The sequence below is a fragment of the Synchiropus splendidus genome, chromosome 10 (assembly GCF_027744825.2).
Source record: "Synchiropus splendidus isolate RoL2022-P1 chromosome 10, RoL_Sspl_1.0, whole genome shotgun sequence".
NCBI classification, from domain to species: domain Eukaryota; kingdom Metazoa; phylum Chordata; class Actinopteri; order Syngnathiformes; family Callionymidae; genus Synchiropus; species Synchiropus splendidus.
In genome coordinates this window covers 547273-565000 of record NC_071343.1, presented here as the reverse complement: position 1 = coordinate 565000, position 17728 = coordinate 547273, and the positions used below count along the sequence as shown (strand labels likewise).

The 17728-nt window shown below is 61.2% G+C and overlaps 1 protein-coding gene across 5 annotated transcripts in view; it reads left to right on the top strand.

Annotated features, from left to right (window-relative positions):
* The window catches only part of gli2a (GLI family zinc finger 2a), a 33238-nt gene that overhangs the window by 1407 nt on the left and 14103 nt on the right, over positions 1-17728 (top strand). For 2 of the 5 annotated variants that reach the window (XM_053876966.1, XM_053876964.1), the window contains exons 2-4: positions 5388-5549; positions 5645-5777; positions 16244-16352. In XM_053876966.1, the coding sequence (XP_053732941.1) occupies positions 5499-5549; positions 5645-5777; positions 16244-16352 (293 nt within the window). In that variant the 5' untranslated portion in view covers positions 5388-5498. Of the gene's footprint in view, positions 1-5387; positions 5550-5644; positions 5778-16243; positions 16353-17728 lie in introns of those variants that run through there. The other 3 variants (XM_053876967.1, XM_053876968.1, XM_053876969.1) reach the window with 3 other exon arrangements.

The window sequence follows — 17728 nt, the reverse complement described above, 5'->3', positions numbered from 1 at the left end:
ACGTCGACAGAAGGCTCCGGCTGGTTCGCTTCTTACTCCAGCACCTTCAGACATCTGAAACGTTGAACCCAGACTGTGGGTCACGCTCGCGGTCTGGCGTCGCCATGACGACGCAGCAGCTCGACACCGTGGACGGCACATGGCATGATGGAAAGATGCGAGACGTGGGCCGGACAGGTCCGTCGCCGGATGTCCTCAGCACACACACACACCAGCCAGACACCGGGAACCTTGGAGTGGGACCACGTCCTCGTCTTCAGGGTTCCGTTTCTGGAGTCTGCTCAAGTTCTTCACTTCAAATAAGCAGAGTGGCTCTCTGTCGCGCCTGGCGTCCCACAGCCCAGTGGACCTCCAGATCACTCAGAGTGAGTTCTGCCGCCCCTCTGCTCCCACGGGCTGCTCACGTCACTTCCACCATGGTCTGTGTTGCTCTCCACCATCCATGGGTTCTTGGACACGTCTGCCTCTTGGTTGGACCAAGCTATTGGTGATGTGTGTGTCTGCGCTTCACAGTCTGGTGGCACCCGACGTGCGAGCCTTTGGTTTGTCGGCTGGGACGCTCACACACCTCTGTCTCTCTCTCCCCGTGTCCTTGTGAGGACCTCTCATCACCCTTCCCCCAGCCTCTCCTCCAGAACACATGGCTCAGCTGAACCAGGACTCTGGACCAGACTGGAGCCAGTTAGTTAGAATCACCCTCTTATTGTGAAGGCTTCACCCTCAGATGGCATCGCCGGGCCTCAGATCCGGCTGCGTTCCTGCTCGTACCTGGGTCGTGTCGGCCAACTTCTCTGGGTTCATGAACCCAGTGAATCCCTTATTGAGCACGTGCGCCAGCGCGTACCGCTGCGCTCCTGCCGGCGGATGTCGTGGTGTGTGGCGGCAGCGGGTCCGACTCGGCCCTCGCGCTCCACGTGGCCTGCTGGTTACAGGCGGGGCGAAGGCGGAGCGGGTGGGGGCCGGTCAGCTTGTGCTATTTGACGGGAACCTCAGTCACGATTGCCAAGCGTGAGGCCAAACCCGAGTCTGGTTCCGATCAGGTGACCAAAGGCGGTGGCCCCCGACGCTTCCTTCGCCTCCCGCTGCACTTCCTGCTTCAGCTCCTGCTTTGCGAGCGTTTGTCATCCTCCGGTTTTGTTGTTCTGTTTTCCGCTTCACATGATGACGACCTCCGTCGGGGCGAGGGGGGTGGCGCTGAGTCGGGGGGCCATTTGCATGAAAGAGAAGCAGGGAGAGAGAGGAAAGTTTTAGTGCATGGGCCCATTGTGAGCGGTGAAGAGTTCCAACAGTTGGGAGCTGCGGCCAGAGAAAGGAGGAAGAATGATGAGCCCTTTCAGCTCATTCAGCCCGGGCCCGGGCCGACGGGGGAGACCCCGCCGCTCTGGCCGGCCGCTTCACGCTGGCGCTGGAGGCGCCCTGGCTGCAGAAATCTTTCATGAACTTCTCTCCAGAAAGGGGCGACTGGGATGAGCGGGGGAGTGTGGGGGGGGCGGGCGGGCGGGCGGGGGCTTTTTTGAAAGCAAATACCGATGAAGTCTAGCGTACAGGGGCAGAGAGAGGAGGGTCGGAGGAGAGGGCCAGTGACTCCCCCCCGCCCCTACCCCACCCACTGAGTAAACTCTGAAGTTGAAAGAGAACAGCGCCGACCTGAAAAAGCCCGTCCCGGTCCGAGCCTCGTCCCATTGAGACTGTGCTGGAGCAGTGAAGCCATTCACACCGTCCCTTCAGCAGGGGAGGAGGGCGAGGGGGAGGGGGGGGGGGCTGAGGAATTTATGGGGACCGAGTACCTGCTGCTCCTCCTGAGTCCAAGACCGGTCCACGGAGTCCGGGCCGGACAGAGCGACCCCCGGCCCCGGGGGGCGGGCGGGTGGGGGAGGGGCCTGCTCTCAGCGCCGAGGACGCCGCGCACAATACCTGCTTGTGCAGCGGCTGCGGCCGAGTCCTCTCAGTCTGGAGTGTCGGGGCGGCCCGAGCCTCTCCGGCGGGCTGAGTGGGCACTTCACACCCGGACCCCAGGACCCCGACACGAGCCGCCGGGAGACCCGCAGATCTGGGCCCCGGGTCCGGCCCCGTCGCCACGTGGTGAAGTGACTCTGGAGTCAGAGGGCTCCTCGCTGTGACTCACCGTTCCCCCCAAAAACATCGTCATTGTCCAGCAGCTGACAAAGGAACAATGCTGACCCGCCGCGGCCAGGTCTCCTGCGGGACCCCTGCCGGGGTCAGCGGGGGTCAGGTGCTGTGTGGGGGCCGGGGGGCGTTTCATTATCTGGCCACAAGATTAACTCCCGGCACAAAAGAGAGTGTGGGCTTTTTCTCCGAGCGGCGGCTTTAAACAAATAGTTTATCTTTGGCTCATTGGGGCTGAAAGTGGAGGGTTTACTGAGGAAACACTCGAGATCAAGTCGACAAACAGACGTGACAAACAACCTGCCAGATCACAAACATGCTCCTCAGCCACAGCTCATCCACCATGGATTTCCACAGGTCTCGATCCAGTCACTTGGACTCACATTTCTTCTCTTCTTCTTTCTTTGCTTGACTGTGTCCAAATCCTTTGGCTGCTTTACGTCCATGTCTGACATGGATTCGGAACGGGGCAAACCTCCGTGTGGAGTCAGGGTTCAGGGGGTGGCAGTGGGTTGTGAGCCGGAGAGAGTGCCAGGCTCGTGGCTCCGGTGTCAGATCCAGAGGTGAGGTGGAGACTGGACCGTGTCCTTATCGTCTGAAGCTGTCGACACACACACACACACACCTGCAGACAATGGAGCATTGTGTGTCGCCGCGGCTCTGATCTCACACACCCCGCTGCAGCAGACCCGGGCCTCCGTGGAGAGACGGTCCCCGCAGGCAGGCTGGGACCTGCAGCGCGTGCGGTGGGGTCATGTGACCCCGGCCCCGTCATCAGGGGGTCAAAGTGCAGCGAGGCATTCTGGGAAATGAGCCGGTGAAGCTGCCAGGACCATGTCACCGTGGGCACTCGGCACACACACAAACACACACACACAGCGAGTGGGTCGGGAGGAGCCGGACACGTCGCTCCTGGAGCGGATCCTGGTCCAGCAGAGTGGGCTTCTTAACTCAGAACAGATTTGTTTGTGCAGCGGCTCCTCATGCCGAAGGCACCACAGACCTTGCCATAAACAGAGGGAAACAAAAGAGGAAGCGAAGCTCCGTCGGGTTCGTCCGTCCACACTGGCACACGGAACCACAAGTCTGCCCCCGAGAGGCTCTGTGTTGGCGTGATCTGGCCCACACGAGGGTCACAGGAGGTGCTGCTCCCCAAGGTTGGACGTCTTGAAGGAGTCTGGATGGAGTGGTGCGGGTTGCGCTTCCTGGCTCGCTGTGGTGACGTAACAAGAGTGGCCTCTTCATGTCAGAACTTTCCGCCGCTCAGCAGATCTCTGACCTCAGCTGCCACCGCAGCTGCTGCGGCAGGTCGAAGGTCAGCATGAGCTCACACCTCCGCTCCAGGAGCGTCTCCCAAAATCAGCTGAAGCCCAAAACCTGGCTTGACATGCGGACGGTGACAGCTGAAGCGCCAACACTCGGGGGGGGGGGTGGAAACGACCGCGGCCAAATGCCGCGTCACGGGCCGTGTGCCATGTGGCACCGGCCACAGCTGCGGCACCGTCGCACGCTTCAAAGCTCTGCCCAGCGCCGGCGACGTGTGGGCTGCCGAGTCATCATTCTGTCACCTCAGACTCACACTGCTGAAACATTATGACCAGCCAGCCTCCTCTCACCAGCAGAGAGCCGGGGACTCTGCGAGCTGAAGGTCTCTTCTGAGGTCCTCCACCCCTCACCAGGGCTGTGGAAATCAGCCGACAAGCGCTGATGTCATATCAAAGGCATGTGAGAAGCGGCGGAGCCCCTCCACCTGACCTTTCCTGTGAGGGGAGGCAATATCCTGTGCTTGATCTCCTCGTCTCCCCGCCACCAACACGAAGCAGATGTGGGCCCAGGCAGCCCAGCGGCGAGGCGAGTGGCGAGGCGAGCGGCGAGGCAAGCGGCAAGGCGAGCTGTGAGGCGAGGGGGAGGCGAGCGGCGAGCGGCGAGGCAAGTGGCGAGGCGAGAGGGAGGCGAGTGTCTGTTTGCCCGGGCTTCAGAGGACAGTGGAGCCAGCAGAGAAGATGTCCCGGTCATGTTGGAGCAGCAGGCGAGGGACACCCTGGAAAGTTCCTCCTGTGGAGCACAGATGCATCCCCTGTGTTGCCTCCGTCCCTCTCACTCAGAGCCCTGGGGCGTCCCGTCTCTGACCCAGCAGGAAGTGGAAGAGTCCCCCAGCGTGTGAGTGGTGTGGCCCCAGAGAGACGGGCTCTGAAGGGAGCGGGTGCTCCTGCTGACTGACTGTCGAGCGGCAGGTCGCGAGCGCAGACTGACTGGCCTCCACCGCAGTGATTCAGCCGCTGAGAATGTGCCGGGCTTTTGTTCCAACTTGCCTGGCGTCAGAGATGTGAGGCAGCCGCCGATCGTCCCCGGTGAAGCTGAGGTGTCGGCGGGACCCCGCCAGGTGACCCCATCAGATAAGGCCCGTCCACCCGCTGGTAAGACGAGAGCCTGTTTTGCGAGCCTGCATGAGTGTCGGCGTCAGGTGAGGCCCACCTGCATGTGGTGAGGAGCACTTCAGAGACAGGAAGGAGCAGCGCCTGCATCTCTGCAGAGACACTGCTTTGATGTGTGTTTGCATTCCTGGCGCTGCGGGTGAAAGGAGAGACGTCGCCAAGACCAGCAGGCACGGGGCCTTCGCTCCGTCCACCCGCAGACACTCGGAGCGGAACCTGTCATCCTGGAGAGGAGGAGGCCCAGGGACAGACGCGGCAGGAGGCTGGGAGTGGGAGACCACAGGGAAGGAGAGCGGAGGAAAATACTGCCTCCTATTGGTCCGTCCGGCCGCCAGTCTGACACTCGTTGACCAGAAGTGGAGTAGACATGGAAACTTTGAAGGGAACGACAGCGGAATTCAGAAACTGAGATGGAGTCTGATGAGGCTTTGGTCAAAGGAGGGAAGCGCCTCGTCTCTCACAAGGTCCCTTCAGCTGTCGCGTCTAAAAGGATCCTCAGGACCGCTGAGGTCAGAGCTCAAAGCTCCGGCGCAGTCCGGAGGGACGGACTCGAAGCTTCACCATAGAAAGAAGTGTTTGAAAGAGATCAGACACAAAACAATATGGTAGAATCTGTGTCCCTCCAGAGAGGCGTCGCCGCGTCAACGTCATCCGGGCAGGTCACGACCCGAGCACGCTCTCGGACGTAATGACTTCTCAGCCGCTCGCTGTGTCAACACGTCCTCCAGGAGAGTTGGCAACGTGCCGCTTGTTTGACTTGCTCTTCATCCTCCGCTGAGAACAAACATCTTCCTCTCTGCGCTGCTTTGTTTTCTCGCCACTGAGGGGGGGGCCGAGGAGACCCACTAAACTTGACTCCGCCGTGGCTCCTGGACCATCTGGTGGGGTGCGGTCAGAGGCGTGAGGGCCGCCGGGCTCCTGTCCAGGAGAGCGCGGATGCTGAGTGAGCCTCAGGCCTGGAGCTCAGCCTCTTCTTCACGCCATCACGTGAGGCCAGCGGAAGAGCCGTGTGTCCGTGTGTGTGGCTGCTGCTGGTCACCTGACAAGTCTGTCCTCCTGACCTCTGTCTCTCATCTGTCCAGGTGGTGTGGCCCTGCAGGATGGACACGTCTGCTCCGACAGCCACCGAGAAGAAGGAGTGTAAAGGACCTGCTCTGGACGGCAGCAGCTTCTCTGAGCTCCCCAAGAAGCCCTCGCCCGCAACCCTGACCCGAGGTAGGCCTCGCTGAGTCCCTCAGAGTCTCAGTTTCATGCTGGTGTTGGGGGGGCGGAGCAGGGGATTTTGTCCAGCTGAGCTGTGTCAAATGCTAAACAACTATCTGACGTCAGGAGGAGGTGAGCGGCCTGACGGAGGTCCGCGCTCACCCCGCGCTCGCCCCGCGCTCGCCCCGCGGTCCCCTCTGCGCTCGTCCCCGTGCTCGCCCCGCGGTCCCCTCCGCGCTCACCCCCGTGCTCGCCTCATGCTCAGGCCTGATGGAGGTCCACACTCAGGGCTGACGGAGGTCCACACTCGCCTCACGCTCAGGCCTGACGGAGGTCCACACTCGCCTCACGCTCAGGCCTGATGGAGGTCCGCGCTCAGAGCTGACGGAGGTCCACACTCGCCTCACGCTCAGGCCTGACGGAGGTCCACACTCGCCTCACGCTCAGGCCTGACGGAGGTCCACACTCGCCTCACGCTCAGGCCTGACGGAGGTCCACACTCGCCTCACGCTCAGGCCTGACGGAGGTCCACACTCGCCTCACGCTCAGGCCTGATGGAGGTCCGCGCTCGCCCCACCCTTCCCCCCGCGCCCAGGCCCCGCCCTCTGCTGGTTCCGAGCGCTCCGCGATCCGGGGCGGACCAGAATGCAGAGCGACTCTTCAGAGCCGGGGATGAAAAGAGACGGAGCCAGGGACGGGGGAAGCGCGTGTTGTTGCTGAGATGTCAGAGAATGGCTGATGAAAAAGCGCCATAATGAGGTCGAAGGACTTGTTCTCACCTCCCAAGTGCAAATGTCATGAATTAGTTAGCAGCACTGCTGCGGCAGTGGACTGTGGTGTTGATAAAGGCCGGGGAGAGGGGGCCACCTTTGAAATGCTAACAAGGCGCGCTGCGCTAGCGCGGCGTTGGCCTTCTTTTGGCTCGAGCGGCGGGCTTGTTGGCCTGCCACTCTCCTCGCCGCCACGCCACGCTCCTCGCCGCCCTGCCACGCTCCTCGCCGCCACGCCACTCTCCTCGCCGCCCTGCCACTCTCCTCGCCGCGCTGCCACTCTCCTCGCCGCCCTGCCACGGTCCTCGCCGCCCTGCCACTCTCCTCGCCGCCCTGCCACGCTCCTCGCCGCCCTGCCACGCTCCTCGCCGCCCTGCCACGCTCCTCGCCGGCCTGCCACTCTCCTCGCCGCCCTGCCACTCTCCTCGCCGCCCTGCCACTCTCCTCGCCGCCCTGCCACTCTCCTCGCCGCCCTGCCACTCTCCTCGCCGCCCTGCCACTCTCCTCGCCACCCTGCCACTCTCCTCGCCGCCCTGCCACTCTCCTCGCCGCCCTGCCACTCTCCTCGCCGCCCTGCCACGCTCCTCGCCGCCCTGCCACTCTCCTCGCCGCCCTGCCACGCTCCTCGCCGCCACTCTCCTCGCCGCCCTGCCACGCTCCTCGCCGCCACTCTCCTCGCCACTGAGAAAGTAGGACGTGGCCTGGCAGCTCCACAAAGAAACATGAGAATGATATGGCTCTCGCCAGCCTCTCAGCTATGCACCCGCAGGCACGTGACCCTCGCAGGTCGACGGCAGTGGAGGAGCGGCGGCGCTCGGGGTCTCGGCCTGAGGGGCGAGCCAGCCAATAAGTAGCTCATCATTAAAAGATGCAAGGCCGTGGTTCGGAAGCCAGATCTTCCAGTCCGACCGGACACACGGTTGGTGGCCTGCCATGCTCCGTCCTGGCGCTGCAGAAGTGGGACGTGGTTTTGTCTGTGATCATTGTTCAAACACGCATTAATATGCAGAGCAACGACACCCCGGGAATAAATCGCTGAAGTCAGCAGCAAACTGGCGACAGGACAGCAGCGAGGCGCAGCGACCGGCCCGGGTCGGACCCTCCCAGTCGCCGAGACCCTATCCGGGCGACAGCTGGACTTGAGGTCCGCTCTCTGGAGAGCCGCAGATACTGGGATCCTCTGGTCACATGTGGGAGGCCACTTCAAAGCTCTGGGCCTCAGAGGGCAGGCAGACCTCGTGTTGGGAGACCTGACCGTCTCGAGGGCCCCGGGGATGAGACGCGAGGAGCTTGGAGCTCTCGTGTGAGGGCCGGCCGAGCTCCACGTTCGGCCCCTCTGAACTTGTCTGTGGCTGCGCTGTGTTGAGACATGGCGGAAGCGTGTCAGGCCTCTCATGGCGAGCGCCGGCCGCACTCGCGCCTCCTTCCCGGGGCCGGTGACGGCCTGCCTCTGCCCGCCGGCTGCAGGACCTGCTCCTACAGGCTCGGCTCTGCAACCCGACTCCGGAGCGTCGGGATTTACGAGCCGGCAGAGTTGCTTTCACCATGTCAAAGCAACACGTGTTCAGATTAGGTGCCGGCGTCCGCCACTGTAAAGCACCCCCCCAGCGCCAGAGCCCTTATTATTCTCCTACTGAAAGTTTTCCAGGGAATTTTCCCATCATCTTTCACTGGTGGTGTTGACTGTACGAGGCCACTGGAGCAGACGGCTTCCCGTGTCTCCATCTGTCTTCGGCGTGCCGCGCGACAGAGAGCGATGCCGCGCGGCACCACAACCACGACACGCCGTCCACGTGCGATTATTCACGGCTCTGAGCCGCAGCCGCGTCACCTTTGTGGACGTGTGTTTCAGCGGCTGGCCTAAATCAGCTCCGGCATCGATCGCTTCGCGTGGTGGCTCCGCCCCTCCCAGCAGATGGATGAGAGCTCAGGACGCCACTTTAATGACGGCGGCGATAAAGAGCGCCGTGTTAATCACGGCTATCAAGAGACGCCGCTCCGGTGCAGAGGTCCGCGGCTCAGCTCCGGCCCCGGGGCCCCACTCTGCTGCCGCTCCTAGCGCCGCTTTGGCAGAGAAAAATGTCCCAGAGAAGGAGGTGCCCCTTCCCCCCCCACCTCCACTAATCTTCCTGAGAAAGAGAGTTTTGCTTTTCTTTCTTCCAGCCCTAAATGAGGCTCTTAGGCTGCGTGGTTCACAGCCTGAGGGAGAGCTGGAGGAGGGGCGGCTTTTAAGATGACCGTCCGGTGAAGGCCCGTCCAGAGAGCCGGCTCTGCTCTCCGGACCTGCCAGGGCTCGTCGGACTCCACAGAATGTTGAGCTGAGCTCAGCCTGTCTCTCACTGAAGGCCCGGGCTCTGGGTCCGGCTGGCGGGGTGATACCTGAGCATGAGTCCCGCTGCCGTCCCAGTCAGACAGCAGCACAGGAACCGCCAGCCCAGTCTGGAGCCGCCACACGCCGCGGCTGACTGGTCCTCAAGTCCTGCCCTGGACGGCAGAAGACTGAAACACCAGGCCCTCCTTCAGACGGCCCGAGCTCAGAACCCGGGTCGGAGCGCCAGCTGGCGCTCATGCAGCCACGCTAACTGTCGGCACCGGCATCTCAGCTGGACGCAACACAACTTCAGATCCCGGGCTGAATGAAAACTGGACCTGAGTGGCCTGAACCAACGTGGGCGGGTGGGAGGCCAGTTCTGCTCCGTCCCGGTCGGGTCTTTCTGAGAGCAGCAAAACTCTGTCACGCTTCGCTGTCAGCCAAAACAAACCGCACAAGTGTTCAGACCCAACGCTGTCCGTCCTGACAGAGGCACTAAAGCTAACAGGACCAGCGCGAACCCCCTCTCGTCCTGCGGGTCCATCAGTCAGTGGGCACGTGGACCTGAAGTCCCGGATGCTGGCCGCGCTCTCCTGAAAACCACCGTCTCCGTGCTCACTTCCCTCTGATGACTCGTGCGGTCCACCGAGTCATGGTGAGCTGTGCCTCCACCACCACTGTCGCGACGCAACGCACCAGCCCAGTGGGTGGCGCTGTGATGGGACCGAGGCCCTGAGCCCCACACCAGTTTCACTCTTGACGGTTGGCCTGGTCTTGACTCCCAGGAGAAGCTCCCAGTCGTTTGCCACTGAGGTTTAACAGTTTCATTTCCCCCGTGTGGAGCAGAGTGGTGATCATTCTGCAGCCTGAAGCTCTGCTGCAGCTCAGGAGGGTCAGGCGCTTTGCGGGTTCAGCCTTTCCCTCTGCCTCGCGTCCTCCCCTCGAGGCTGACTCCAGCGTCCGTGTCATGGATGCGTCCGGTCAGGCCTGCGGTGACGTGGACTCCCGAGGACCCAGGCCTTCTCAGAGCCTGATGACAGACGTGAGCAAATATTGGCCCCAGTCAGCAACGTTCCAAGACCCTGGCGCTGGAATATATGGATGAAGTTAAGCTCTCTGTCAACAAGTCATCGGGGTGTTTATTCAGGGCCCAGAGGTTTGGTTCCTCACTTCCAAATGGGTTGTTCTTCCTGTGACAAGTGGACAAATTCACAGCTACACCACTGGTTGGCCTGAGAGGAACCTCCGGGAACAAGCGCTCCATTGAGCAGTCCCAACCACCGGCTTTAGCTGAGCTCCTGGAAGACACTCTGCTCCCTCCACCTGGGAATGTTGCTCTGGGCTTCCTGCCCTGATCTCCATGTTCAGGACTGCGATCAGAGTGAAGTGTGAAAGAAGCAATAGTGGAGCTGATTCTCCAGACGTTCTGAAGCTTGTTTGGATGCCTGGTCACACACAGCTCTCCCATCTCATCTGAACCGTCCCACTTCAGGCAGAGCTCTGCGTGTCTGACCTCCAGATTCTGAGCAACTGAAGACACGTGAAGCTAAGTCATGAGGAGTTGGAGAGTCAGAGCATGACCGTGGACCTGAGTCAGTGCGTGGAGTGTGGGCTCCTGGTGACTCTCGGTGACTGGGCCAGTTTGTGCAGGTGTGTGGCCACTGAGCTGAATATCAAGCAGCGGGTGAAGTGCCCCTGTGTTCCCGCCCGGGTGTTTGGCTCGACCCTGTCGACTGGCAGCAGAGACGCTGACCTCCCTGAAGTAACAGCAGCCTTTCTTTTGGACGAGTCTCAGCGGCGAGTCTTGCTCATGCGCGTGGCGGGGTGCTCCTGGCTCCTCCCGTTGTGCGCTGGGAATGTGGCAGGGCTGGTGCGGCTGGTGGCGCCGCTGCCCTCAACCAGCTCTCCGATGGCAGCTTTGAAGGAGGGCACACGCAAAAACCGCTTTCTCAGCGAGTCTCCGCCACGACGCAGAACCTTCGAGGCCAGATGTTTCTGCTCGGGGAGGAGAGTCACACCACGAGTGCTGTTTGTGTTGCAGGAGGAGCTGCCCTCAGCCGTCCTGCGAGTGGCTCACAACAACACGTCGTCTCAGTTGCGGCCCGTCAGGATAAGTTTCCCCCTGGATTGGCTCCAGCCCTATTTGTTTCACCATGCCGCGGCTCGCTCGCAGCCCAGATAGCAAGTGGAACGCTCCTCCTTTCTCTTTGTTATCCCCAAAACACGTCTGGCTCTGATGGAGCCTCGTCGGCGCGCGAGATGTCGGACTGGTCCGTGTTTCTGGCTCAGGTCGGACTCGTCCGTGTTTCCGGCTCCGGTCGGACTTGTTGATGTTTCTGGCACAGGTCGGACTCGTCGATGTTTCTGGCTCAGGTCGGACTCGTCCGTGTTTCTGGCTCAGGTCGGACTCGTCCGTGTTTCTGGCTCAGGTCGGACTCGTCCATGTTTCCAGCTCAGGTCGGACTTGTTGATGTTTCTGGCTCAGGTCAGACTCGTCTGTGTTTCTGGCACAGGTCGGACTCGTCCGTGTTTCTGGCTCAGGTCGGACTCGTCCGTGTTTCCAGCTGATGTTGGACTCGTCCGTGTTTCCAGCTCAGGTCGGACTTGTTGATGCTTCTGGCACAGGTCGGACTCGTCCGTGTTTCAGGCTCAGGTCGGACTCGTCCGTGTTTCTGGCACAGGTCGGACATGTTGATGTTTCTGGCACAGGTCGGACTTGTCCGTGTTTCCAGCTCAGGTCGGACTCGTCCGTGTTTCTGGCTCAGGTCGGACTCGTCCGTGTTTCAGGCTCAGGTCGGACTCGTCCATGTTTCCGGCTCAGGTCGGACTCAGGTCCGTTGGCAGGACGAGATGCTGAGCAGTTGTGAGGCAGAAGCTTGCCAGAGTTGTGGTTTGAAAGTTGGTCTGTGCCGCACTAGTTTTGGTTGGTCGCACTCCGGTTTCTTCCCACAAAGAAGCTCTAGCATCTGCGAGAGCCGCCGTCCAGGAGCAGGCAGGTCGGCCTCCAGGTGGTGCCGGCTCTGGCTCGTCTCTAAAGATGAGTGTGGAGCTTCTCTGTGGCCGTAAAAGTGAGAGACGACTCTCTGGAGTCACTCCAGGGAAGCGGCTATTTTCACACACAATGGCTGCTGCCTGTCACGGCGCCCTCGCTGACAAATGAAGTCTTATCGGGAGGCCTGTGGTTTGTTGCTGCTGAGTAATGTCCTGCCGGCTGCCGCCGGTCCCTGGAGGCCGCAGTGGTCAGGAGCCGAGGTGGCACTAGCCGGCCGGACAGGACACCGGGCCCAGGCCTCGTCACCTCTCACCCCATCTGTCAGCGCCGCGGTTCGCTTCAGAACTTGTTCCTGCTGATGTGAAGTCACCAGCCACTTTCAACGTTTCCTTCAGAATTGAACCTTCAACCTCGTCCCAGATTCCTCCGCCCACCGTAAAGAAGGCAGCGAGGCGCGTTCCTCCTGCGGCCGCTGGTTTGTTTGACTTGCGGACGCGTGTTAGAGCCCGGCTCAGGCAGCAGCGGCGCGCAGGCACGGCCCAGCAGCCCCCCGCCGCCTCAGCAGGTCCTTGCTCTGCACGTCCTGCTGCAGCCAGCCTGGTTTCCCCCTGTGTTTTATGGCACCGGCGCTGGAGCGACACCAGGAATCTGATCTCGGGGTCCCGAGCAGCAGAAGGGGACCACTCCGCCCGACAGGCGGGAACAGAAACGTCATGCGACTCTTGTCAGCTGTGTTTGTAATGGCGCAGCAGAGGCTGTGCCATCACGGATCACGGAGCTCGGCTCCCGGGCGGTTTGACCCCTCAGACCAGGACAGATACCAGGCGATAACGCAGAGGTGCGACCCGCTCCTCGCTGAGTTCTCCAGTGATGGGATCGAGGAGAGGCGCAGCTTGTCGAGGTGGAGATGAAAAATGAGCTGAGCCAGGAGGCAGAGCTGGGAGACAGAGGCCCTGCACGAGAGCTGGGGCTCCAGGAGCAGGTCACGCTGGGGGGTCACCTCCTTCACAGCTGCGTCTGGTCTGAGCTTAAAAGAAGGTTTCCGTGCGAAGCCAGACCAGGCGCTGCCGCGAGCCCATCCCCCCGCCGAGGGTCGGCAGGTCGTGCACAACCCTCTGAAGTGGAGTCACAGCAGCCACTGGCGGTTTATTCTCACCTGTCAGCGAAGAGCATCCGTGATCCAGCTGGGCTGTTAATGTCAGAGTCTGAGGCCAGCGCTTGTTTATTTCATACAAGGTTGGACGTAAACAGGAGAGCGGACGTGAGTCAGAGTCTCACGGGAGGACTGCTGCGGTGATGAGGAGCAACGTGGCGCCCATGATGGCGTGGAGGTGACTGGTGTGGGAGACCTGTCATCGCTCAGCGACTAGAGCATCTCTGGAGAAGGAGCTGGTCCACATGTCGGTCGGGCGGAAGAACCGGCTGGGACCGGCTCCCATTTGTTCCCGGTGGGACCAGTGCTTGTGTCCTGGAGGATCAGGACATGAAGGTGTGACTGCAGCAGGCTGGGAGAGGTGAAGGTGGAGCACTGAGGGGAAGGTTTGGGGAGTCCTCCTGAACCTGAACCCAACAGGAGTGACTCATCCATCCTTCCGACTTTGTCAGGTGACTCCGGTCTTCACGGAGGAGAAGTGCGTCTCCAACACAAGATGGCGGCTTGACGAAGAGCAGCAGCAGCTTTGTCCTGGAGTCTGCCCCTCCGGTCTGGGGCTCCTCACCCCCAGATGACCCCTGACTCAGAAGCACAGATGGATGAGCTGGGCCTCTTTTTAGGGCTCATTGTTTGGAGCACTTCCCCTCCGCGCCTGAAACAGCAGAGTGTTTAGGAGCAGTGCTGAGTCAGCGCTCGCCACGCGAGGAAGTGGCAGCTTCTCACTCAGCTGCGCTTCAGAGCTCCAACTGTCCTCACAGTGGCCATCAAGGTGGCGAGGCCTCAGGACCCCGGGGTGAAGACCTTGACCCCTAAAACCCGGAACAGTTGTGACGTCACAAATGGCATCCACTTCAGCTTCCCTCTGGCCGTGACCTCTGACCCTCCGGGGCTGAGCGATAAATCAGGGAGTCGGCTCATCAGTCTTGGACTGGAGAGGAGCGAAGGGCGCGAGACCCGCTGGAGCTGCAGGCTTCAGTCAGAAGGTTCCAGCGATCCGCCTCCAGGGGGCGCGCCTCCCCGGACACACATGCTAATGGCTGCAGAGGTGAGTCCAGGTCCTGGACCAAGTGGGCTGCAGGACAATTAGGCACGGCAGCACGCGAGCTGGCTGCCATGGTGATGGATCACGTCTTTGGTGGGTCCTGGTCCATGGGTCAGGGAGGAGTCTGGGCTGGACCGTCGCAGCTGTGGAGCCGTCGTGAGAGGGGGGCGGCCTGGACACGCCAGCAGGACAACCCTGAGCATCAGCGCGGCGAAGTCCTCGGGTCCTTCAGTGGAGAAACAGCCGCTTCAGACCATCAGACCACGGGGCCGGTCCACCCAGACCCCTCCTGTCGGTCACGAAGGTTTGGCTTCCCCCTGGAGTCCGGCCTGCTCCCGGGGGCCACGCGGCGTGGGCGGGCCCGGGACGGTCAGTGGGCTTCTGCTGGACCTCGGCAGCTTGTGCTCAGCGAGCGCGAGCTGCCGAACAAATCTGTGTTTGTGTTCAAGCGCAGGCGAGCGTTGCTGTGTAGCCGCTGGCGCGGCGCTGTGTTGTTAGGATCCGCGCCAACTTTAGGGGCTGGAATTTCCTGTCTGTGCTGAGCCCCCCCCTCCTCCTCCTGCTCTCCACTTCGCTCCCTCTCTGACGGGCCCCTTCACTCCCAGCACCACACAGGTTTCCCCTCCACGCCGGCCTTTGTTGTGACCGTGGAGTGCTTCCTCCAAGACATGAGCCCTCTCGGCTCTGCACTCCAGCGCCAGAGAGAGCTCCTCTTCCTCCCGCTGCTCTCGGTCAGATGGCTCTTCTGTTAACACCGAACACCTGGCTTTGTCTTCGGTGAGACATCAAGCCCCAGTTGCTGATCCCGGGGGGGAGGGGGGCCGACCTCTCCCTGCTGCGTCGCAGGATGTTTGGCACGTCTGGAAGCTGGTTACAGGGGCTGGGGGGCAAAGATGTGTTTGCTCTTGAAACAAACACACGGCAGAGATCACAGCGCCGATAGAACAACCGCCACTTCAGCTCGACACTGGCGGCACTGTGGGAAGGACCATTTGCATGAAGTGCCTCTGAACCAAGGTCCTGAGGAGGAGAAGAGCGCGGCTCGAATGGGACCTGAGACGCTCCTGACTTGGCTGAAGTGAGAGGAGCTCTTCTGAAGCTTGGCCTTCACTCTGCTCCCAGCACGTCTCACACCTCGCAGACCGACGTGAAAGAAAGCTCAGACTCTCCTTCTGATACGGACGCGGCGAGCGCCTCCGTTGGCTTCCTGCCGCGTGTGCGCCTCGACCAACAGGTCCATGCTGAGTAAAGGTGACGGACCAGGGCCGACTGCGGCGTGTGGTTCGGTTGTCAGATGGAAGAGTGTTTTTTCAGTTTTTTGTGCCGTATCATCGACCGCTCCGGCTTTGGGACCCGGTCTACACAAGTCAAGTTTCCTCTCTGACGGCACCTGAAGCCCTGGCGCAGAGCTCCTCCCTCTCCACGCACCTGTGCGCGTCACCGTCAGGGACGACACAGCTGCTCACTGCAGCCTCAGCCTCAAGGAGACGCCGCGGCCGCCTGTAGACTGATGCGACCCCAGCCAGTCCGAGCTTCCCTGCACCTGGAGGGCAAAGTCCCGCCTCCGAATCCCGTCTCAGTTAGCTGCAGCGAAGGAGCCACGTCACAGCGGCGGGAACAAGGGCCTCAGTCAGGGCTGAGTCGCGGCGATGTGGGCCTTTGGAAGTGGCATCACCTGAAAGCAACAGTCCTGTTGCAGCTCCCGGCTCGACTGACTGGTGGTTGACCACCTGCCAGGCTCATGATGGACGCTGCTCTCTGGTGCAGGCGCCACCGTCTCTTCGGCGCAGCGCTCATCCCTCCGCCGGCCTGGACCTGGGTGCACGGGTTCACTGGAGAGCAGGGCAGACCTCCCGCCTCATGGATGCGGATGGCTGCTTCCGCTGAGGCTTCCCTGCAGACGCCCCTCCGTTCTTGGCAGGAGACGCTGTTTGTTCTGCGTCTGACACATCAAATCACATTGTTGTGTAAAAGCTGTTCCGCTTGTGATGCGCTGAGAAAGAGGCATTAATGACGGGACGGCACCGGGGCCAAGCCTTCAATTAGCCCAACCGTAAAGTGCTCCAAGTGCGGCTCACGCTGCGCCTGTCTGAGACGGCCACCGTCCACAAGCGTCTGCCTGTTTCTGGGATTCCTTCTATCAGGGGGCTAATGACTAGCAGCCGTTTGTAAGCAGCTCACTAAAGTCTCGGTTTCTTCTGTGTCCGCAGGCGGCAGCCACCATCTCTTTCCCACGTTTCACACTCCCATTCCCATCGACATGAGACACCACGAGGGCCGCTACCATTACGAAGCACATCCGCTCCACGGGTTGCACGGGTGAGTAGCTCTGACTCACAAAGGTCACCTCTGAGTGAGTCTGAGACCATGGTTCTCAGTCCTCACATGAGCTCGTCCCCAGGAGCAGGAGCTTCTCAGGGCCTGGTTCAGGAGTGAGGGACGGATTGACAGTGGAGAAAGAGCTGAGCCAGAAGACAAAGCTCGCCACTGACCGGGGGAGGGTGCGGGGGTGCGGGGGGGGGCATCCAGGTGTCTGCTGGACTGCAGACACCTGGATGTCTGCTGGACTGCAGGAGGCCCGGGTCAGACCCAGGAGCTGAGGTGCTGGAGTGGTGCCCCCAGATAGGAGGAGGACGTAGCTTCACTGAGACCCAGATCAAGTCCAAGGACTCCGGCCTCCCGAGCAGCGCCAGTCAAGTCGCCAGTGATGGGACAGTGGAGGAGACTGCCGGCTTCTCTGCCGCATTAATGTGGCACGAAGATAAAAATCCCTTTAACATCCTGGAGCTGCTGATGCTAATCGAGATGATTTGAAACAAAGAGCAGGACGAAGATCAATGGCACTTTTCCTTGGACGTGTGCTGGAGCATTTACATGCAGCCAGATGAGGCGATACGGCGCGCGGAGATGGAGCTATTCATCACGGCGGCAGCCGGGGGGGAGGGGGTCAGCGGCGCTCCAGCTAGCTTCTGATGAATGCGACTCGTCTGTGACGGAGCCAAGCTCCTCATTCATCAGCGCCTTGATCGGCCCGTCGCTGCCGCAGGACCGGCCAAATCTTGCCTAATTACAGCCGGGTTCCTGCGCGGGACACTTGGATCGGGGTTGTTAGTTTTGTCTGACGGATGGTGGCGACGGCGAGCTGTTCATCACGGTTTGCATGTAACGTAATGAGGGCTGCAGGTCCTTCTGTCAGACCTGTCGTCCTCGATATCCCACAGAGTCTTGCCGCCTTTCTTGGCCGGCGGCGTTTGGAAGCCGGGGATTCTCTCGGGATCCGCCAACTTTTGCTGGTCCTGCAGGAACGTGCAGAGCAACTCTTTCTTCAGGAAGTTGGAAGCTCTCGCAAGTGTTTCACGCCGCAGAGCGTCTCGTGTGACCACCTCTCGCCGCGTCTTTCGGTGCTGAAGCTGCCACCGACGCAACCAAGAGAGGGTGCCTCCGTTTCAGGACCCAAAGCGTTTGGCTGAGGAGCCACTGGGTGGGCGGTGCCATTCTCCACGCTGCTGACGGACTGTCACCACGGACGCGCTGTTATCTGGTGCTTCTTGTTCAGGCTCACCGTGGCGGCAAATGATTGAATTTGGATGCTCCACTGAGTCATAGCCTGGAATGTTGCAAAGCAACGGCTGAAGTGCTCACGTTTGTTGCAAGGCCTCCAAATAACAGTGTCGCATTCAGGAAAGACGTGATGC